Source organism: Sorex araneus, chromosome 5 (genome assembly GCF_027595985.1).
Source record: "Sorex araneus isolate mSorAra2 chromosome 5, mSorAra2.pri, whole genome shotgun sequence".
Taxonomy (NCBI): Eukaryota; Metazoa; Chordata; class Mammalia; order Eulipotyphla; family Soricidae; genus Sorex; species Sorex araneus.
Window position 1 is genome coordinate 21436881 of NC_073306.1, and position 23215 is coordinate 21460095.

At 59.9% G+C, this 23215-nt stretch overlaps 1 protein-coding gene across 1 annotated transcript in view; it reads right to left on the bottom strand.

Annotated features, from left to right (window-relative positions):
• Positions 1 to 23215, bottom strand: part of MROH7 (maestro heat like repeat family member 7) — a 31160-nt gene that overhangs the window by 485 nt on the left and 7460 nt on the right. Inside the window, exons 6-18 of the mRNA XM_055140241.1 lie at positions 23099 to 23211; positions 22568 to 22744; positions 22135 to 22289; positions 19698 to 19836; positions 17977 to 18173; positions 14967 to 15104; positions 13089 to 13203; positions 9764 to 9904; positions 6843 to 7022; positions 6076 to 6231; positions 5616 to 5738; positions 2539 to 2641; positions 417 to 479 (exon numbers count right to left, since the gene is read on the bottom strand). Of these exons, the coding sequence (XP_054996216.1) occupies positions 417 to 479; positions 2539 to 2641; positions 5616 to 5738; positions 6076 to 6231; positions 6843 to 7022; positions 9764 to 9904; positions 13089 to 13203; positions 14967 to 15104; positions 17977 to 18173; positions 19698 to 19836; positions 22135 to 22289; positions 22568 to 22744; positions 23099 to 23211 (1800 nt within the window). The remainder of the gene's footprint in view (positions 1 to 416; positions 480 to 2538; positions 2642 to 5615; positions 5739 to 6075; positions 6232 to 6842; positions 7023 to 9763; positions 9905 to 13088; positions 13204 to 14966; positions 15105 to 17976; positions 18174 to 19697; positions 19837 to 22134; positions 22290 to 22567; positions 22745 to 23098; positions 23212 to 23215) is intronic.

Consider the following 23215-nt stretch of genomic DNA (forward strand, 5'->3'; position numbering starts at 1 on the left):
CACATACACACACACACACACCCTAAAGTGTCCAAACTACTCGCCCAGCACTCAAACAGCTCTTGGTCTTGTTTCTTGAGGCTGATTCCCCGTATTGTCAGCTCCCCTGAGGCTAGAATCCCACACGCACGCACTCACGCACACACGCACACGCACGCACGCTGTGTGTGGCCCAGCTAAGGACCAGCTCAGCTGAGATGGCTCAGAGAGAAGGCTCAAAGGAAGCGGGAGCACAAGGATGGGAGGGAGCCTGGGTCAGCGCCTCAGCTCTGGGCGAGGTTTCTACTCCTGGGGAGGACTGGGGTGACCCCACAACTTAACTTTTCAAACACAAAGGTTGCCAGGGAGGCCAGCGCTGGCTGAGGGGCTGAGGGGAGGGAGGTTCCGATTCCAGGGCTCGGGCCCATGTGACTCACCAGCTTTGACTTCGTTCCAGTGATCTTCCGTCATGACTTTGTGTATGCAGGGGACCAGGGACCCTGGAGCATGATCAGAGAGAGCCCGTCTCCCTCCGGGCCCAGCCCACCCACCCACTCTGATGTCTCCTCCTCAGGGAAGCCCCTTGGGCTTGCTCCTCATGTGAGGGCCCGAGAGGAAGCCAGGAGGGAGGTGGCAGCAGGCAGAGGCGGGGAGGGCGCCGGACCTGGCCGGGCTGGCTGCTGCTGACTCTCGCGGCCAGCACCGCCTCCCCTGCTTGTCCTCACCTGAGACCCGGCCAGGTGCTGCCCCTGTAGTCGTGGGGCCGCGAATATAGACAGGGCACTGGGTCACTTGCAGACGGAGCCCTGGGACAGGCTGCTCAGCCTCTCTGTGCCCTGCCTGATGCCTGGCGGCAGGGCCACTGTCCTGGGTGGGTGGGACCTCTCCCCCCAGAAGCCCGCCTCACGGTGCCAGCGCAATCCTGCTAGCCCTGAGCATGACCATTCCTGCACACGCATGTGTGGCTGAGGCCTCCTGGCCACATGCCCTCTACATGGCTTTGGGTGCAGTGCGCTGGGTCCCCCGGGCCGACACTGACGGTCATCCAAACCACAACCGGAACGACTCTTCCCAGGAGAGACAGAGCAGGCGTTGCCCTACTCGGCCTAACTCGTCCCAGAGATCCCGCTCCGCCCCCAGGCCAGGTGACCGGGTCCACGGCATTTGGGTGCTCCTGTCTGTGTAGACCGGGCTCTATTTAACCCTGGCCTGTGACTGCAGGCCAGAGCCAGCCTTGGGGTTCTTACAGGCGCCCAGACGAGGAGACACCCGTGCGCTTTTCCAGGGCACGCCTCACTCTCGCAGGGGTCTCAGCCAAGACTAGCCCCCAGCGGCGGGGGACTGGAGTGGCCAAGGGGCGCTGTCAGCAGGCAGGTGTGGGCGCTGCCCCGCCCCGTCTGCCTGCGTGGGCCTGGGGCAAGAAGACTGGGGTGGGGGTGTTTAAACCCTGACGTTTTCACAGGCGATGGGGTGGGGGATGCAGGGGTATCGGCATCCAGGGAACCATCAGCGTGTGGACCGACTCTGGGTAGGGCCCCGTGTTTTGAGGCGTCCCCCCGTCCCTCTGATGGTGGAACTGGCTGGCCCCAGCCCCACCACCAGCCCCCACAGTCCCTCGGGAAGGTTCTGAGTTTCTCTGGACAGGGATGGGAACGTCCAGCCCGCGGGCTGTGAAGGCACATGCTCCGGCCCTGGCCTGTGATGGGACAGACACACACCATTGCCGGCGGCCCACGAATGATGTTCTAACAGCCAAGCCGCCCTCGGTGGCGCCAGCGCCCAGCTGGCTCTGGACAGCGAAGCCAGCACCTGACTGGGAGGATTCGCCCATGAGGGCTGAGAACAAGGCGGTGAGCAGTGAGGGGGTGGCGAGAAACAGCCCCGGGGGCACCCGTGGGGCTGAGGGCCAGCCCTGCAAGGTGGGGGGCTGGCGACCCATCCCTCCAAACCTCCCTGCAGCAGGGCCCTGGGCCCGGTGGAGGGGGGTGTAGGGTGTGGGGGCTCCTCATCCGTGGGGGTGGGCAGGTGTGTGTGGTGGTCCTTGTCCTTGGGGTTGAGGGCATGTATGGGGTATGGGGGCTCCTCGTCCATGCGGGTGGGCGGGTGTGTGTGTGGTGGTCCTCGGCCTTGGGGTTAAGGGTATGTATGGGGTGTGGGGGCTCCTCGTCCGTGGGGGTGTTTCGGGGGAGGCAGGCACGCAGTTGCGAGGAGGAGACGCGCCACGTGTGGGGACGCGTGGGATGTGGGAATCCATGAGCTTTTCTCCGGGAGGTGCAGCGGGGCATTGGGGTGCAGCCGAATGCCCCCACGTGCTGGCTGTGCCGCTCTGTAGCTCGCCCGCTTCCCGTCCACGGGCACGAGGCAGTTCCCCGCGGGGCCAGAGAAGGGGACCAGAGAACTGAGCTCTCACTTCTGAGGCCCCTCCCGTGAGCGCCCCCCCGGAGCAGCGGGTCTGCCAGGACAGCTGTGGAGGGCGGGAGTCCTGCCCCCTCGAGGGGCCCCGGGATGGTCTGTGGCCCTGCCCTGGAGGGAGGCCGGGGGCCGGGGGCAGCTGCTCACCCAGGAACACGGCTGAGGACTTGCGCAGGGAGGCCCGCGGGTTCTTGGCGAACTCCAGGCTCTGGCTGAGGAAGGTGACGGCGCTCTCTTGGTGCGTCCTCACCTGGGACGAGAGAGGCCCTGAGGGTCGCGGCCCAGGCCGGACACTCTCCGTCTGCCTCTCCCAGAGCGGGGCTGGCGGGCAGCTGGCCCTGGCCCCAGCCTCCTGTGAGGCTCTGCTGTCCAGCCCGGCCCCACTGGACCCCTAGGGGCCAGGCCTCACCTTTCTGTTTCCTGTTGTTGCTTTCTTTGGTTTGGGGGCCACACCCAGGGGTCCCCAGAGGTGACTCCCAACAGTGACTGGGGACCCTGCGACACCAGGGATCCAGCTCAGGGCCCTGCAGGCACAGTCCGGGCTCCAGTCCTTTGACCATCTCCCAGGCACCTCATCTTTTTGTTTTGTTTTGTTTTGTTTTGTTTTGTTTTGTTTTGTTTTACCTTGGTGTTGGGGTCACACCTGGCGATGCTCGGGGTGGACTCCTGACTGCACTCTGGGATCAGTTCTGGCAGGCTCAGGGACTGTATGGGGCGCTGGGGATCAAACCCGGGGTGGCCTCATACAAGGCAAATGTCCTGCCTTCTGTATTATCCCTCTGGCCCCACTTTATTTTGCTTAAGAAATGGCAACAACTGCTTTGGCAGGCTTCCTGTCTTTCCCGCCTGAGTCTCTCCCCCAAGTCACACACACACACACACACTGGCCACAGCGGAAAGGAATGTTCTAATATGCAGGGGTAGCGCGCGCGCGCGCACACACACACACACACACACACACACACACACACACACACACACACTGGCCACAGAGGAAATGAATGTTCTAATATGCAGGGGTAGCGTGCGCGCACACACACACACACACACTGGCCACAGCGGAAAGGAATGTTCTAATATGCAGGGGTAGCACACACACACACACACACACGCACACACACACACACACTGGCCACAGGGGAAAGGAATGTTCTAATATGCAGGGGGAGCCAGCGGTGAGAATGGATGCAGCCCAAAGCCAGGATGAGAGAATCCCAATTGTGGAGCGGTGGGGAACAGAATGGGGAGTTAGAAGGGTCTCAAAGGCTCTCCAAAGCCAGCAGGAACAGTGCTTCCTTATGCAATTGGGGAAAAAAGGAAGCCAGCTTTCATTTGTGTTTGGGCAATGGCAGGGCTGGGCAAAATAGTGGTATTCAGGATGGGGTTGATCAAGGAGAAACAAGGGAGCAGTGTCCCAGAGCAGACTGGTGAAGAGGAAATCGGATGGGCGTTCTCCCCGACGAGCCCTGCACAACAGCGATGAATCCTACAACACCTGCAGGTCCCTGCACTGCCCCATTTCCTCTCACGGCTTCTCCTGTGGGTAGGTGATACCTCGGTCCTGAGCTCCGCTTGACCCTGTCTCCAGGCCACAGTCACCACAGGTGTTTGGATCGGCCACCTGGACAGACACTTCCTCCAGGTGTCACCTGCCCGCTGTCCAGTGAGAGAGCAGCCACTGGTGGCAGAGGCCCTGGCCCGCTTAAGGATGGTTATTATCACAGAGTGGTGACCTGTGACTCGGCACCATTTCCGTTGGGCCTCGGGGGAGGGTTCCCGTGGGTCTGAGGTTCTGTGAGTGTTTTGGATTGGGGCCAGTGCAGCAGTGCTCAGGGTTAACTCCAGCTCCGTACTCAGGAATCATTCCTGCTGGCCGTTGCGGGACAGTGTGGGATGCTGGGGATTGGACCTGAGTTGGTCACACAAGGCAAGTGCCCCACCTGCTGCACTATCGCTCCAGCCCCTTGTGTGATTTTTTTTTTTTTATGATAGTTTCCTCTGCCAAAGACTACTGCTGGCCTCAGGTCATGCCCCTTCCCTGGGAACTGGCAGGGGGTTGCGGGGGACCCTCCCCTGAAATGCCAGAGCGCTGGACTTCCCCTCTGCTGCCCTCCTGGGCGCCCGAGAGGGCTCCAAGCCTGACGACCTGCCGCCAGCCTGTCTGTGCCATCTGTGTCCGGGAGCCCAGCCTGGCCACAGCGAAGGTTCCCGAGCCTGTGGGCTTGGCTGCAGACTGCCAGGCTGCCTTTGCCCTGGGCCTGTCACTCTGAGGCTCGAGCTGCCACTGGAGGTCCCGGCATTCCCTGTGGCCCCCTAAAACGCACCCTGGGGAGGCCAGGAGCGGGCGAGGCAGGGCGCCTCAGCACAGAGTGCCTGCCGCACCAATGTGCCAGGGAAGAGGCTGGCGCTGCCTTCAGCTGAGCTGTCTTCAGACTTCTCTCCCCTCCACCCCGGGTCAGAGGTGGGCAATGGCTGGGGGGCCTAGGGGAGCCGGGAACTCTCCGAGAGGGAGGAGGGGGCAGGCACCTTCCTGAACTAGTCGGCGTGGGACTGGACCGACCCTGGCAGCCCCGGGAAGCAGACAGCAGCACCCGGTTTCTGCAAGGGCTCTGCCGTCCATCTGGGGACCAAGTCGTCCAGGACGCGCTTCTCGAACACGTCCCTGCGGCTGGCTGAGCCAGGGCACGCCCAGGGCTTGGGGTGCAGTGGGTAGGGCAAGGCTGGAAGGCCCCGTGGACAGAGAGGCCCAGCTGAAGGACATCCTGCCCTGAATGGAGGGCGGCGACAGCAGGGAGAGGAGGGAAGCACAGATTCCGGAGCAGTCAGGAGATTTCAGATGGAACCCGAGTGGAAGGTGAGGGGCAGGGGGGAGCCCCGAGGGGCACGCTCTCGCCTTGCACGCTGCTGAGCGTGACTCCACCCCGGCCCTGCAGGAGCCCCGAGAACCGCCAGGGGTCACTCTTGAGCACAGAGGTGGGAATAGCCCCACGGCACTGCAGGGTGTGGTCTGAACTCCTCCCCATCAAAAAGTGGCTGGTGAGCAGGAGAGGAAGGGACCTCGGGGATTCGGGATTTGGGTGCATGCATCTGGAGCAGAACTGAAAGACGGACAAAAGGGGCAGGCGGAGCCCGAGGGGCTGTGTGACCCCCCCACCCCCTGACATCTGAGGGAAGGGAAGGGGCTTCCCCCGACAATGCTCCGAGCTTGCCCCGGAAGCACTCACGATGTAGCGGCACACTTTGTCCACCGCCTGCCGCTGGCCGTGCCAGGGCTTCCGGCTGTACGCGCCTTTGGGGAGCTCCCAGGTCATGAAGCAGGAGCAGCGGAAGAGGGTCTTCATGCACTTCTGGGGACCACAGGGGAGAGAGCATGCCGGGGCTGTGGGATGCTGGGACCTCTGGGAAGGGACCCCCACAAAAGACAAGTGCCTCAGACAGGATACGGGCCCGGTTGGTGCCAAGTGCAGTCGGCCGTGCGGAGGGCGGGTCCCTAGAGGCTCGGGGCCCCACTGAGTAACCGGCCCCACCCTCGGGACAGGAGTCTAGCTGGACTTCCGAGAGGAAGGTGCCCTCGGGCCTGGAGCCATCTCACCCGGCCCACCTGGCTGAGCTCACCGGCCCTGCTCTCACCTGGCCTGTGCTCCCCTGCCCCACCCAGCTTGCTCTCGCCGGGCCCTCGCTCACCTGGGCCACCTTGGCGTTGCCCTCTTGCATGACGAGCAGCAGCGGCACCAGCGTGCTCTTGAGTTGCTCCTCGGCGGCCGCAGAGCGCGGCAGGCGCAGCTGCTGGACCACCTTGCCGTAGAGGTCGACGCACGAGCAGCGCACGGCCTCCCGGGGCTGGGGCAGACCCGCGGCTCAGGCTCGGACCCCGCCCTTGGCGTCCCACCGCCGTCCTTGCACTCACGGGAGAGGAAGCACGCCTGCCCTCACGGGGACCCCCACGACAGCCCGGCCCGCTGCTCCTGGCCAGGACCTCACCCGCTAGGACGGGCCCCGCGTGGGTGGGAAAGTGTTTCCTCTCCGTGTGTCCCCTCGAGGTGGCCCTGTTTTTTTTTCCTTTTGGATCACACCCGGCCGATACTCAGGGGTCACTCCTGGTTCATGCACTCAGGAATTACTCCCGGCAGTGCTCGAGGGACCCTATGGGATGCTGGGGATTGAACCTGGGTTGGCCTCGTGCAAGGCTAACGCCCTCCCCGCTGTGCTATCGCTCCAGCCCCCAGCGGGCCCATTGCAGGGAGGCAGCCTTCATCCTGAACGAGGTCCCAAAGGCACAGGAACTTTCTCTGAGTCAAACAACTACAGACAGGGCTGGGCCAGCCAGACCAAGGCACCTCCTGCCTGGGCTGGCTGGGTCTGCTCCACCCCAAGAGTGCCTGAGAGCCGAAGCTACCGCACGCCCTCCCCCCCTCTCCCCTGCAGCAGCAGCAGCCCCCGGGGCTCCTCACATCAGCAAAGTGTGGCAGCAGCACCTTCAGCATCTCCACGGACACCGAGCTGTCCGCCACCTTCCGGTCCTGCCCCTTGAAGATGCGCTTGAGGCTGTGGCCCGCCTCCGCCACCAGCTCCCCGTCCAGGTTCTTCAGGCCCTTCACCATGGAGGGCAGGAGGGCCTGCACCTTGGCGGTCTGCGGGCAGGAGTGTTGGGGATGCGGAAGCCTTCCGGGGTGAACCGTCGAGGCGGTGACCCGGCTGAGGCCAGGTCCGGTTTCGCTCCCCCCCTTCTGTCACCCCACAGGGCCCTGCTCTGGCTCTGGGAACCAAGACCCTAGTCTGGCCTCTCCTGGGCCCCAGGGAGAGGGACGCCTGTGTTCTCAGCCAGCTTCCCGAGCCTTGGTCCCGTCCCGGCTCCAGCACGTGCTGCCACAAGGCCTGGCAGAGAAAGACAGAGCACTTTGAAACGTGCTTGTGAGGGTCTGGGGGCCACCAGCAGGCCAACCTGTACCTGCGGGGCGAATGCATCAGCAGCCTGATGGTGCCTTCAGACTTCCTGATTCCCCAAAACTGCCACTACGCCTTTAGCCGGATCCCAACAACTTGGGGGCCAAGTTTGCCAAGAAATTAAACAGCAAAAAGTTAGGTGTGTGCGGGGGGCCAGAAGGAGGAGGTGCCGCCAGCACACCTTCTCCAGATGGAACCCTGGCGACACTGAGCAGCAACTAACACGGCTCCAGGATTCGGGACTGGGACACATCCGAGCCGCGCGGACCTTTTCTAAAACCTGAAAACATACAATCTTTGAATGGAAAACTAATTATCAAATGCCTCCTTATTAGGGTTATCTTGTTTGGGTATATAACTCCCACAACAATAGTGAGTTTTGTGTTGAAATATGGAACGTAATCAAGGTGAAGAGAAAATAAAGTGAAATTCATCAGTTATACAGTTGGGGTGGGGGACGGGGGGTATACCGGGGATTTTGGTGGTGGAATATGGGCACTGGTGAAGGGATGGTGTTTGAATACGGTATAACTGAGACATAAACCTGAGAACTCTGTAACTTTCCACATGGTGATAAAATTTTTAAAAAAATAAAAATTAAAAAAAAAAGTTAGGTGTGTGGGAGCCACACCCACAATCCACCTCCGGCTCAGCTATACAAGCTCATTTATTGGCCTTATTTCAGAGACCCATAATTCTCAAAAGGGATCAAAAGCCGCCATCAGGGCTGGAGGCGTTGCCCTGTGGGCAAGCGGGCACACCCTGCAGCGCATATGCCAACCGTTTATTTCTCTGGAAAAGATGGAGAAAAGGGCCAGGATCCAGAGGCTCACAAAAGAATCTCCCAACCAAGCAGCTCGCTGCAGAGATGCCTCTGGACTTTAAGCCAGGCCGACTTCATCAGGGTGCCTCAGACGGGGGCAGGCGTGGTCCCTCCACCTGACCCCTAACACCCCCGGTGGCCGCTAACTTCCAGAATTCAATGAGAAGTGCAGGTATGCGGGTTCAGTGACAGCAAACTCCAGGCCTCCCTCAAGGGATGGGGTTGGGCCAGTCCCTCTCAGCCCCCATCCCCAAGGGACCCTGGAGGTCACGCCCACAAACTGCCTCTGGCTGCTACTTAAGCTCCTTCGTGGCCATGATCCAGAGACACAAAAGAATCTCCGAACAGAGCGGCTCGCTGCAGAGATTTCTCCAGGCCCTAATTATCTAACATTTTAGAATTCTAGGAGCACACGGCCACTCTTGCAGCTGTGCAACATCTTATGCTATTCATAGCAAGCAATACAAAAGAGAGTATGGGGGAGACTGTCTGCCATAGAGGCAGGGGGAGGGGCGGGATGGAGGGGATGCTGGGAACCTTGGTGGGGGAAGATGTGCACTGGTGGAGGGTTGGGGGATTGATCATTGTATGACTGAAACTCAACTAGGAAAGTTTTGTAACTGTACCTCATGGCGATTAAAAAAAATTAAAACAAACAAACAAACAAAAAACATGCTCGTGACTGAGGCCAGAGTGACAGTACGGCAGAGAGGGAGCTTGTCTTGCACTAGCTGAGCTGGGTTTGGTCCCTGCATCCCATCTGTTCCTGAAGCCCTGCCAGGAGCAAGCCCTGAGCACTGCCAGGTGTGGCCCCAAACAAACCAAAATAAAAACGCTGATGAACCAACCATTTGGGTCTCAGTTTTCTGACCTGCGAAATAGGAATGACTGTTGCATGCCCACATCCTCTTTACACATATCTTTAAAGGCACTGCGTGAGGGCTAGAGAGACAGTAGCGGGTAGGGTGCTTGCCTTGTGTATGGCCAGCCTGGGCACGATCCCCGGCACCCCAGATGGTGCCCAGGAGTGATCTCAGGAGTGCAGTCAGGAGTAAGCCCTGAACACTGCCTGTTCCAGTAAATAAATACACGGCATGAAAGGGCCAGATATATGGTCCATGGGCTCAAACTTATGATCCCCCAGGTACCCCCAGACACAAGCTGGGAGTAGCCCGAGTGCCACCACCTCCCCCCACCAAAAAAAAAAAAAAGTAGGCGAATGGAAACACCTTGTGGGCAGCTCAGAGGGCAGGAGCCGAGCACGTGGTCAGTCCTGACTCCAGTCCCCAGCACCCCATGACCCCTCAAGCACGGCTGGGTGCCCTGGTCGAGGTCTGTACCCTGGTCCTGAACATCTCCCCATCAGCAGGCCTGAGCACGGACTGTGGGGGTGGCCAGGGAGTCGCTTAGCACTGCCGTGAGGGGCGTGGGGGGGCTGCCCCCAGCCCAGGAGGGACCACATTGTGCAAACTCCGGATCAGAAGCTTTAGGAGTTATCTGGGAACCCACGACTCGGTGCGGGCTCCGGCTCAGCCACAGCGCATGCGCGGTCAGCTGCGCGGTCCCCGCCCGTCTGCCCGCCCGGCCAGGCCCTGCTCCGCTCACCTTCTCAGTCCTGCGCGCCAGGATGACCAGGCCGCGGATGGACAGCAGCTTCATGACGGGGTCGCGATGGTTCAGGCCTTCCGCCATCCGCCCGAGGGAATATTCCTCAGGGATCCGCCGCACCTGCTCCATCTGGAGAAGCTGAGCAGGGGACAGCGGTGAGGGGCCCGCTGGCCACCCGAGGGGGCAGGGGACAGCGGTGAGGGGCCCGCTGGCCACCCGAGGGGGCAGGGGACAGCGGTGAGGGGCCCACTGGCCACCGGGGGGGGTAGGGGACAGCGGTGAGGGGCCCGCTGGCCACCCGAGGGGGCAGGGGACAGCGGTGAGGGGCCCGCTGGCCACCCGAGGGGGCAGGGGACAGCGGTGAGGGGCCCGCTGGCCACCTGAGGGGGCAGGGGGCAGCGGTGAGGGGCCCGCTGGCCACCCAAGGGGGCAGGGGACAGCGGTGAGGGGCCCGCTGGCCACCCGAGGGCACGTGGACCATGGTCCTGGCCAGCACTGTCCGATGCAAGCCACGTCCTAAGTTGGATTTTTGGTGCCGCCCTCTGGTGTTCCCTGGCCAGCCAGACCAGCCGTGCAACGCCAGGCCCCAGGACTCCAGGCTTCATGGGTTTCATTTGGACCACCGGGGGTCATTTGGACACCTGATGGGTCTCCCAGGCCATCAGGACCACAGTCAGCTGGAGGGGAGGGGCATGGGGGACCTGGGGTCGAACCAGAGTTGGCTGCAGGCAACACATGCACCCAAACCTCCGTGTCACCTCTGAGCCCTGTAAGTGACAAGTTTCAAGCAGTGGCATGAAAAGAGTGGACGTGGGGGAGGGGAGACAGTTCAGGAGTCGGGGTGCTCGCAAAGACTCCAGACCCGGTCGCTGAAGACTGTGGCTCCCCGAGCACTGCTGGGCACTAATGGGCCACTGCGGCATCGCGTCCCTGGACCTGAGCGTCAGACTGTGCAGCCCCCGGGCTGAGCACCGCCGGGAATGACCCCCAGGCTCCCAGAACACGGAAGCCCCTACCCCGCCGGAAAATAAGTATAAAGAAAAGGGTGCAGTGAAATGATGCGCCTTTATCTGAACCCGTGTCCCAGACACGATCCTTTCCACTCGCCACCCGTGAGGAACTCTCAGGGCATCGTACACCGGATCACGCTAACCCACATGGGGGCTGCCGAGAGCCGCACGCGTGACTCGGCTCAGCCCATGTCCCGTGCTCCTCGCTGAGGGGTGGACACAGGCAAGTGTCGCAGAATAGCCCCCGTGGCCCCCCGCCCCACCCCATCTGCACTTCGCCTCCAGCCTCTGACGGGGAAAGCCCACCAGCATCCCCATCGGTGTCCACCCTGAGCCCCCTCGACCCCCCTTCCCTGCCTCCCCTTCCTGTTTCTGATCTGTCCATACCGTGACTGCCCTTTGGCCCCTCTCTTCCCAGCTTTGACCAGAGCAGCTCTGCCTGAGCTGGCTGGTGTCAGGGGTGCTCGCAAACCTGACTCGGCCCCTGAGAGGCAGGGAGGAGGTGGAAGGGGCCTGGATGACGTGCCCTCTCCTGTTGTCTGTCTGCAAGTTTGCCTCCCCGCCCAAGGTCCAGCTCGAATGCTACCTTCTCCAGGAAGCCCTCCTACCCCCTCCCACTCTCCCTGCAAACAGTGAGCCCCGCTCTGTACAGGTGTGGGACAGCCGGGACGCCCTGCATGGCCACCCGCAGGTCACAAGAGCCGGGCAGGGGGCTTTGCAAGACAGGTGAACGGGAGATAAATGCGGTGTTCACAGAGCATTGCTTGAAGAGAATGGAACTCACACCCACGCTTCGACACAGATGAATCGTGGAAGGATCACGCAGACATGAGTATTGTGTGATCCCACTTCTGTGAAACCCAGGAGCCACAGTCAGCTGGGGCAGAGGGGCTGCTGTGTTCAATGGGTAGAGATGTTTTTAAATTGTTCGTTGTGCGCCATACTCAGTGCTCCGTGCTCAGGGATCACTCGAGGGACCATATGGGATGCTGGGGATCAAACCCAGGTCAGTCACGTGTAAGGCAAATGCCCTCCTGCTGTGCTATCACTCCAGCCTACCTGCTGCTATCTCACCAGCCCCTGATGGGTAGAGTCTCTTCTTGGGAGGAAGATGAAAAAAAAATCCAGACAGAGTCAGAGCTTTAAACCCAGCTGGCTGACTTTGGCGCCAGCTTTCACTCCCAAGATGTGTGAACTAGGGTAAGATACTAGTGTTTGTGCCTTAGTTTCCCCTTCTGAAATGGGGGGGTGGGGAAGAGAGAGATAGAACAGTTACTAAGGCACCGGTCAGGCCTGTGACTGACCCCAGTCAGTCCCCGGCACCACATGGTCCCCTGAGTATCATCGGGAGTGACCCAGGGGATCCCTGACACCACAGGGCCTCACAGCATCCTCAAGCCTACACAGAACCACTGTTCCAGCTGGCCGAGAGCCCCTGAAAGAGGGTCCCAGGCCCCCTGAGCGCCAAGAGGGAGACTCCCCACAAATAGGCAATGGAATAATATCTGCCTTCTGTGATCTGTGTGACGGTAAAGTGAATCAGCATGTGTAAAGCTCTAGGAGATGTAAATAAAGGCGCGGTCACATTAGCCATCATGGCTGAGGGCATCCCAGTTCCGTGTCTCATCCCTAACCTTCTGGACTCAGGTCTCCCCGGCATCCCTCAGAGACACAGCTTTTCCACTCAGCTCAGATGTCACTCCCTTGGGCTGGAGCGATAGCACAGCGGGTAGGGCATTTGCCTTGCACGCGGGCAACCCCAGTTCGATTCCCAGCATCCCATATGGTCCTCTGAGCACTGCGAGGAGTGATTCCTGAGTGTAGAGCCAGGAGTAACCCCTGTGCATTGCCAGGTGTGACCCCCCCCCAAAAAAGCAAAAACAAACAAAAAATCAGATGTCACTCCCTCCAGGAAGCCCGCCATGCTGTTGCTGGCCCTCACATCTAGATTCCTGTTTTCCTACCTGAATAACCTCCGTCGTAGCAAAGGTCACCCTGCAGTGCCCAGACTATACTGTGGTGTCCCCCATCTCCCTGCCATATGGAGAACTCTTTGAAGGAAGGAATTCCTTGAAGGAAGACTCTACTTCCTCTCCTCCTGCCTGGAGCCTGGCACACCATGAGGCTCCGCCAAGGTTACGGCTGCCTGGGGTACTAGGAAGATGAGGGCAGAATGAACCACAGGAGCGGTGGAGGGAGGCCACCAAGGGCTCCATCTCCAAGAACAGCTGCTTCAGAAGACCATGACAGTCACAGGGACTGAGGACTGAGCTGCGGGAATGGGGAGCCCCACTGCCCCTGCATCCAAGTACCTCCACAAAGAAGGCGGTGGCCGTGATCTTGTGCTTCTCGTCACCTCGCTCCAGGAGTGGGATGAGCAGGTAAAGGATGCGGCACAGCTCCTGACAGGAATAGTGCACCATGGCCCTGTGGGGGACAGTCCTTCAGGGTCCTGACAGGAATCATACATAATCACCCTGTGAGAGAGAGTCCCTCAGTTCCTGACAGGAATAGTGCACCATGGCCCTGTGGAAGGGACAGTCCCTCAGGGTCCTGACAAGATGATGCACCATGGTTCTGTGGGGGGTACAAGCCCTCAGCTCCTGACAAGAATTGTGCACCATGGCCCTCTGGGAGAATAGTCCCTTAGGAATAGTGGACCATGGCCCTATGGGGGCATAGTACCTCAGGGTCCTGACAGGAGTCATGAGCCATGGCCCTGTAAGGGGACACTTCCTCAGGCTCCTGATAAGAATAGTGCACCATGATCCTGTGGGGGGACAGTCCTTCAGGGTCCTGACAGGAATCATGCACCATGGTCCTGTGGGGGGACAGTCCCTCAGATTCATGACAGGAATAGTGAACCATGGCCATGTAGCGGTACAATCCCACAGGATCCTTACAGGGATCATGCACTGTGGCCTTGTGTGTGTGTGTGTGGGGGGTGTCTCTCAGGCTCCCCAGCCCTGTAGGACCTGTAGAGTGAGGGCTGGTCATCTCCCCTGACAAATTCTGGAACAGAGTCGAACCCCTCAGGCTCTGGCACACCCCCAAGTCCTGCCTGGATGGATCCCAGCAGTTGTCTAGCTGAACTGCTTCATTTTACAGATAGGAAGACTGAGGCTCAGAGTGGGAAACAGAAGCCCAGAACTCCCGAGCACACGACCATGGAGTGACCCCCTGCGCCTCGAGTCCCAGGGTCATGCCTCTGAGCCCCATTTTCCCCTTCTGGCGGGCAGCTGATATCCCATTTCTCAAAGGAGGTAGCAGGAGGCTCCAAACCTGCCCTGGAGCTGCAAGGTGGCATTGATGACCTCTGACCCCGGCGTCCCCACCCCAGCAACCTCACTCGGGCCAGCAGATCTCTAAGAGTGGCCTGGGGCCTGCAGGAGCAGCACCGTCCACAGATATATCAGAAAAGCACGTTCCCGACCCCAGTGTGTCCCATAGAGTTGCCAGAGCCCGCCAGAGGGTGAAGGCAGACACAGCGAGCCCCAAAGGTGAGTCCTGTTCTCACCCAGACCTGAGGACCGCTTCCCCGCCCCCTCCCCCCACGAGCCCACAGATTCAGGGCAGCGGCAGCTGCACTGTGGGGAATAAACCAGCCTGAGTTCTCACCCCGGTCTGGGTCTGAGCTGTGTGACTTTGGGCCAGTTACTTCACTGCTCTGGGCCCCAGTTCCTCCCCAGGGAGCACTGGAATGACAATAGGGCTTTTTCCTGGATCCTGGTGAGGTTTTCTATGAAACAACCCACAGCCATGCCACTCTCACTGAGTGGTGCTGAGCATGTAGAAGGTGCTCAATAAATGTGGGTGTATCCAGAGAACTTCAGAGAGAGCACTGTCTGGGGCAGGACCCGAAAATAGGCTATTTCTGTGGAAGGCCCGTCATGAAAGCCCCAGTCTGGCGCAGCAGGTCATCTCCCAACTTGACCACTTCCTGGCTGTGTGACCTTTGCTCCTACGCTGACCCTCTCTGTACCTTACAAACCTTCACAGATCAGCCCACTTGCCAGTCACACACCCTGTGCCCAGCGACAGCCTGGGCGTCTTCTCTCCTACTTTCATTCCCACCCAGCCCAGAGGTGGGTAGAGATGGTGCAGGCAGAGGGTCGCACGTTGAGACAGGTGCAGGCAAGCAAACCTCGCCCATCCCTCCAAAGATGCTCCATTCCCCCCACCAGCCTCACCTGGCCAGCAGGGACACTCCCCGGTGGTGGTTCTCCGCCTGCCCCATGAGCTCCCAGCCGCCCCGGTCCTCCAGGAAAGTGGTCTCGTAGGAGCAGCCCATCTTCAGCAGCAGCGTCTTCACCACCTTGATCACCCAGCTGCCAAGACAAGGCTGCTGAGATGGGCTGGCCGCCGAGCCCCGGAGGAGACATCCCCACCTCCCCACTGACCGGACAAGCTCCGCTGTGCCCAGGCCATCATTAGCACTGCCCGGTCTACTCACAAGAGGAGCTTTGTGTTCCATGTATTAATTTATTTGGTTTGGGGCCTTTCCCGGCCAGGCTCAGAGCTCACTCTGGCTTTGAATTCAGAAATTACTGTTGCAGGGCTCAGGGGACCAAACGGGGTCCAGGGAGTTGAACTGGGGTCAGGCAAGTGCCTTCCCCGGTACTATTTCCCCTGTACTCTCTCTCCGGCCCTGAAGTTTACATTTATTTATTTATTTATTTATTTATTTTGCTTTTTGGGTTACACCTGGAGATGTGCAGGGGTTACTCCTGGCTCTGCACTCAGGAATTACCCCCTGGCACCCCCTGGCAGTGCTCAGGGGACCATACAGGATGCTGGGAATTGAACCTGGGTTGGCTGAGTGCAAGGCAAACGCCCTACCCACTCTGCTATTTCTCCAGCCCCCTGAAGTTTACTTTTTTTTTTTTTTTTTGCTTTTTGGGTCATACCCAGCAATGCACAGGGGTTACTCCTGGCTCTGCACTCAGGAATTACCTCCTGGCAGTGCTCAGGGGACCAAATGGGATGCTGGGAATCGGACCTGGGTCGGCCACATGCAAGGCAAACACCCTACCCGCTCTGCTATTTCTCTAGCCCCCTGAAGTTTACATTTAAACAATGTTTTCCGGATGCAGAACCATTTGCTGATGATGCCATGTAATGGATGAGCCTCCAACGAGACCAAAAGCAGATGCAAGGTCTCCAGACAAAGCCCCAGGGCCGGAGAGCGTCCCAGAGGTACAATGAGCCAGGAACGGCTTCCAAGCACCACTGTGTGTGGGCCCCCCAAATAAAACCAAAATTTTAGTCTCTGAATGGAAAGACCAAATAAAGAGTTGCTTACGTGCCACACAAATAAAAATGACAGCATTAAAATCCTTAATATAGAAAGATCTCTTACAGATGAATAAGAAAAATTCCCAACAGTCCTGTATAAAATTAGTGAAATAACATGCTGCTCTTTCACAGGAAAGGAGCCACAAACATTTAAAGGAAAGAGATGATAGTATGTCGGGCACCTGCCTTGTATGCAGCGGATCCAGGCACACCATACAGGTGCCAGAGCCCACCAGGAGTGATCCCTGAGCACAGAGCCTGGAATAAGCCCTGAGCACTCCCAGGGGTGGCCCCCAAAACCAAAATCTATCAACCAATAAGTAAATCTTAATCGCATTTATAGAGAGAAATACAAACTAAAATGAAAGAAAAAAAAAACATTCAACGAAGCCTAAAGCGATAGTACAGCCAGTCGGGCATTTGCCTTGCACACGGCCAGCCAGATTTAATCCCCGGCAGCCCATATGGTCCCCTGAGCCTGCCGGAAGTGATTTCTGATTGCAGAGCCAGGAGCAAGCCCTGAGCATCACCAGGTATGGCCCCCAAACAAAAAAATTAAAATAATTTTTAATACCGAACAACAAAACAGTAACAACAAACAAAACAACCACCACAACAAAAGCCTTGTGGGTTTGCAGAGAAAGTCATTGCTCTGACTACTTGGGGGTGGCAGGGCGTGGTGACACTTCGCGTTCGAGCAGGCGCGGTGCCCTCTGTGGCAGGGTGTGGCGACTGCTTTTCCTTTTGCCCCTCACTTTCACCAAAAGGTCGAAAACTCTGCATTCCTCCCAGATCCTTAAATGCAGGCCAGAAACAGTACAGAGGGCAAAGCTCTTGGGTGCAGCCGACCCGGTTTGATTCCTGGCCCACAAACGGTCCCCTGAGCACTCCCGGGGTCATTCCTGAGCAGAGAGTCAGGAAGGGCCCCTGAGTATCTCCGAATGCTCCCATTCCACTCCCAGCATCCACCGGACGTCCACAACCGCAGGGGAGCATACACGCATACCAACAGCCAATCACTGCTGCATTGCTTAGCACTGCAAAGGAACTGGGGCTCCCTAAACCAAGAGGACCCTGTAGCACTGTCACGCTGTTGTCCCGTTGTTCATCAATTTGCTCGAGCGGGCACCAATAACGTCTCCATGGTGAGACTTGTTGTTACTGGTTTTGGGCATATCGAATATGCCATGGGTAGCTTGCCAGGCTCTGCTGTGCGGGCGGGATACTCTCAGTAGCTTGCCGGGCTCCCCGAGAGGGGCGGAGGAATCGAACCCGGGTTAGCTGCGTGTAATAAGAAGCTCTTTCCTTCCAATCTGCCATGAGGGCGTCCCCTTGGCCAATCATGATTCAAAGCAATGATCCAAGGGTGCAGCTGTCCATGCTCTGAGTGTAGAGAAAAGAGGGGTAGAAGGATCTGTAGGACCTAACCAAGCTTCCTAGCTGGCCCCTAATTTTTATTCGTTTTCACTCTTTACTGAACTCTTCCCATACTGCTGACTGCACGGAGACCAGTCATGCTTAATTATACGTTATCATCCATTCCTTTTGCGCCCAGTCCAGTGGGACCCTGGTGAAGCAAACCACTGCACCGCCCAACACTAGTCACAGCATAGTAAAAGGTTGTTTAAAATGGAGGCAGGAGAAAAGGCGCAGAGATTAGGGCATTTGCCTCGCATGTGGTAGACCAGGTTCAATCCCCAGCACTCCTTATGGTCTCCCCAGAACACCAGGAGTGATCCCTGAGTGCGGAGCCCGGAGCCAGCCCTGAGCATAGCCCCGTGCAGCCACACAACAACAACAACAACAGCGTGCTTCTGTTCCCGCTCGACCCAAAGCTCATTTCCATGGCTTTGGGGCTCGACTGGGCAGCGTCCCCACGGCCCCCACCGGACAGCAGGCACTCACTGGACGGGCACGAAGGCCGGGGCCTGCGGGTCCTTGTCCTGCCTGGAGTCCTTGTGGGCGGCCAGGTGGCCGGGCAGGCTGAGGCCGATGTGGTAGTGGACTTGAATGAGCAGGGCCAGCAGCAGCTGCGGGTAGATGCGCCGCACGCGGCCCATGCAGCTGTTGACCGACAGGAGCTCGCACAGGCCGCTGGCTGCCTGCGGGCGGAGGGGAGGTGGGTGGGTGTCCCGGCAGGGGCCTGGGTGGGGCGCCGGGCGCTTACAGGGCCCCATCTCTGCTCTGCTCCAGTTCAGTCTGGATTTCTCCCCACGGCCATCAGCCTGACTCCCGCCTCTCGGGGTGAGGGTCTATGATGACAGCTGTGTCCCTCGGAAGGATCATGCCGGAGAAGCCCTTCCCGCCGTTGTGGGGTCAAGGGCCCGATGCCATGGGGCAGGGGAGGAGACAAGCACGGAGCGTGTGTGACCATATGTGTCCATATGCTCGTGCATGCATGAATTCTTGTTCGTATGAGCACATGTCTGTATGTTCACATGTCCATGTACACATGACCGTCTATCCTTGCACACACGTGTCTGTGTACACATGCCATGTGCATGTGTCCATGTGCATGTGTCTGTGTACACACATGTCCACCTGTCTGTGCACACATGTGTCTGTGTATACATGTCCATGTGCACATGTCCATCTATCCGTGCGCATGCATGTCTGTGTACGCATGTTCATGCACACGTGTCCATGTGTGCACATGCATGTTTATGCATGCGTGGGAGGGACTGGGGTCACCTGATCTGAAGTTTCTTGCTGGCTCCTTCACCCCCTTGGCGTCTCTTTAGGGCCCAGTCTTTCTGGGGGCTCTGTCACATGTGGGTCACTGAGCCTCACAGCCAGCCAGCTATATGAGTGGGACAGAGGTGGAGGGCTGGGATGGGAGCACTTTACAGAGCAATATTGGGGGGCTGGAGCACAGGCCTCACATGCTTAAAACCCTGACCTCCCAACACCACCAGCATAGCCGGCACAAGATGTTGAAAAGGAACCACTGAGATGTGGGTCTTCAAGACCCTGTGGTGACTGTTGGTAGGAATGCTGACTGGTCCAGCGGGTGGGGTGTTTGCCTTACACTCAGCCAACCTGGGTTCGATTCCCAGCATCCCATATGGTCCCTTGAGCACCGCCAGGAGTAATTCCTAAGGGCAGAGCCGGGAGTAACCCCTGTGCATTGCCAGGTGTGACGAAGAAAGAAAGAAAGAAAGAAAGAAAGAAAGAAAGAAAGAAAGAAAGAAAGAAAGAAAGAAAGAAAGAAAGAAAGAAAGAAAGAAAGAAAGAAAGAAAGAAAGAAAGAAAGAAGAAGGAAGGAAGGAAGGAAGGAAGGAAGGAAGGAAGGAAGGAAGGAAGGAAGGAAAGAAGGAAGGAAGGAAGGAAGGAAGGAAGGAAGGAAGGAAGGGCCCTGGAGAAATGTCTGCAGTCAGAACCACGCCTGTCCCCTTGCCCCAGCCAGCAGCACCTCCCCAGGACAGAGGGGAGGACTCAGGTCCCCTTCGCTAGTGCGGCGGACAGGACGCCCCCCCCCCCTCGGATGCCGAGACTGAGCCTCAGGGAGGGGCTGTGACGCCCGGGTCACAGCAAAGGCCTTTCCTTGGGCTGCGGTCTGCGAGGGTCGCGGCTGCCCCCCCGACGTGTGTGCTCTGCGGGCGCAGGGCCAGGTGTGGGGTGCTCACCGCCAGGGGCACAATGGAGGCGCGGCCCTTCTTGGTGACAGGCTTCTCCTTCAGGCTGCTCAGGAGCAGGTCCAGGAGGTCCCGGGCGTCACAGCTGGGCTTGCGCAGGAGCAGCTGCCGCCACATCTCGGCTCCGTTGCTGGGAGGGCGGGACGGTGAGCAGGGCCCCGGGCAGGGGGGCCGGGAGTGGAAGGTGACAAGGGCTGAGCCTCCCAGGGCCCGGGCCGGGCGCCGGACACCCCCACAGCTGCCTCAGCAGAGGCCGAGCCCCTGTGTGGGCCAGACCTGGGGCACGTTTCTGGAGCGACAGACGGGAACAAGATTCTAGACCTCGGGGCTGGAGCGGTAGCACAGCGAGTAGGGCATTTGCCTCGCACGCGGCTGACCCAGGTTCGATTCCCAGCATCCCATATGATCCCCCGATCACCACCCGGAGTGATCCCTGAGTGCAGAGCCAGGAGTAACCCCTGTGCATCGCCGGGTGTGACCCAAAAAGAAAAAAAAAAAGGTTCTAGACCTCTTATTAATGGGCTGGAGCGATAGCACAGCAGTTGGGCGTTCACCTTTCATGCAGCCGACCTGAGTTCGATTCCTCTGCCCCTCTCCGAGAGCCCGGCAAGCTACCGAGAGCAGAGCCTGGCAAACTACCAAGAGTATGGAGCCCGCACAACAGAGCCTGGCAAGCTACCCGTGCGTATTGGATATGCCAAAAACAGTAACAATAAGCCTCTCAATGAGAGACGTTACTGGTGCCTGCTCAAACAAATTGATGAGCAACGGGATGACAGTGACAGTGACAGTGACCTCTTATCGTGGGTCCCCGACTTCTCAAATTGTCCCATTTTATGGATGCAGAGCAGGGGCAGAGAGGCTTAAAATCACGAGACCCAAGAAATGGTCCAGCACGTAGGGTGTGGTTTGCCTTGCATGCGCTGACCCGGGTTCGACCCCCAGCATCCCATAGGGTCCCCTAAGCACAGCCAGGAGTGCCCCCTGAGCATTGCCAGCTGTGCCCAAAACCCAGAAAATAAAAAAATTAAAATGAACAAATAAATAAAATGGCCCAAGGTTACGCAGCTGAGGAACTGCCTGCAGGCTGCGGGAGCCGGGCCCCCTGCTCCAGGCCGCCGAGGGGCCCGTGGCCTGGTGAGCGCACCTGCCCCGTCACAAACACCCCCTGCTGCCACTCAGAAGGGGCCGCGCCGGCACACGTGCGTGCCCGTTCCCCACACCCTTCTGTTCACTTTCCAGCTCGGCCCCGGACGCCGGTCAAGCTTCTGTCAGCTCCGGTGCAGAGCCGCGCTGCCACGGTAACCGTGGGACGGGGAGGAAGGGCGACCGTGCTGGAGAGACTCCGCTCAGGCATCCCGCGCCCCCCTGAGCCCGGGGCGTGCCTGTGTCTTTCTATTGGGGGGCCCCCCACCTGGGACTGCGGGCAGGGCGGTGAGGGGAGGGCGCGGGAGTGAAGGGGCATCTCCCTGCTGAGTCTCCCCACACCCGGCCTGGCCCAGCCCCGCCCCGTTCCTGGACATCAGCAGCCCCCCACCACCACCATCTGACCCCGCGGGCCCCTCGCCGGGTTTACTCCCTGCCGTGCGGGAGCGACACTTCCCCGCAGGGCGGCTGGCATCGTGGGACGTCGACTCAGCCCCAAGGTGCGGCATCCTGCCTCAGTGCCCTCCTGCCATCTGCCCGCGAGCTCCCTGCAAGAGGAACATGTGGGGCCGCCCCCGGGACACCCGGCAGCTGGTCTGCCCCCTCTGGGGTGCGCGTGCGGGGCTCATGTTCTTCCCTTTGGCGTTGGGGGGAAAGGGCGGCCCAGGAGGGCAAGTGGGCCAAACGGCAGCTGGAGGGACGCGCCTTCCTAGGGCCTCAGCCAGGCGTGGGGCCGGAGACGCAGCTCCACAGGCCCAGGGAGCCGCCGGAGGGGCTCCGCCCAGCACAGACCCGGGGGTGCCCCGGGGACCCCCGGATGTGGCGGTGCTAAATCAACCAGAGCGGCAGGCGCGGCACGAGTCCCGTGTGGAACTGCCATGTCTCGGCCTGGGTGTGGAAGCCTTTCCCTGACTCCGCGGGATTCCCACTTCCTCTCTCCTGTTTCCTACAGGAAATGATTTTTCTTCACTAAAAAGAGAAGCGCGTGCCGGGCTGGCGGGGGACGAGCTCTGAGTTTAGACCCTGTTCTGCTGCTGGGTCCCTGGGTAGCTTGGGTTGAAAACTGCCCAGTGCCTCAGTCTCCCCATCTATGGGTTGGGCAGGGTGTGCCACGGGAAGCTGGGCTTGTGCCCGGCAGTGAGGCTGAGGGCCAGAGGTGCCTGGGGCTGGCTCTGAGCTTCTCTGGGGAGGAGGAGGAGGGACCCCCCTCACGGGGCCAACCAGCTTGGACCCCCCCACCAGTCACACAGGGCTGAGCCCCCCGCCCCCAACCACTGCGTACCTGTCCAGGGGGAGGGGACACATGAGCAGGGCCACGACGACCTCGGTCATGAAGGAGCTGGCCAGGAGGGACACGGGCAGCAGGGCCACGCTGCGGGCCCGGGGGTCCCGGATGTGGCTCAGCTGTGTGTAGATGCCCTGCGTGATCTCGGGGATCTGGGGGGCAGCCAGGAGAGAAGCCGGGGAGCAAGGGGCAGGGGCCCGGGTGGGGGGGAGGGAGAGGAAGGGAGATGGAGTCAGGAGAGCGGGCAGGGCAGAGGAGAGGATGGGAAGTGGGCAGAGGAGAGTGGGGCTGAGGGGTGGGAGACCAGCAAAGCCCCCGCTTCTCCCTGACCTGCCCAGCTCCACGCCCCCCACCTAAGAGTTCAGTTCTCTCTGACCCCGTGGGAGGGACCTAGCACCCAGCCACCGCCGGGCCTACCCCAGGGCCTTACCACCTCCAGCGCCCGGTGGCGGTACCACTCGAGCACGGAGCTGAGCATCACCTCGGAGGCCAGCTGTACCATCTCACCCGAGTCCTTCCCCCGGGCCTCTGTGCCCCCTTTCAGCCCCTCCAGGATGGCCAGTAGCAGGTCCTTCACTTGCTGGGGACCCAGAAAGTCTCCGAATTCCTGCAAAAAAAAAAAAAAAAAGGACACAGAGATCCTGACACTCGGGTGATGGCTGCACCTGCCCTGAGGCTGGGGGAGGTGGGCCGAGGCCTGCAGGGGCGGGGGATAGCCCGCCCAGGGCTGGGCCAGCGGCCAGGAGGAGGACATCAAGGCCCAGGTGGACACACAGACAAAGTGGGTGCTTGGAGGGGCCCGGGGGCCGGGAGGGGGCCGCCAGGCTGTGCCCGCCCTGCTAACCCGGGGCCCCGCTTCTCTCCCTGGCCGGTGCAACACCAAGCACGGGTGTATGAGGGGCCGCGGGCCAGCCTGGGGGGTGGGGAGGGACAGCGCTGTGGGAGGGGCGGCGGACGTCACCGCGATCACACGGAGGATGTTCTGGCAGGGGCTGACGGGGTTGTAGGGCCCCAGGAAGTGCTTGTTGCTCTCGCACAGCTCCTTCTTGTCGGCTTCCTCCGGGTCTCTGTTTCCTGC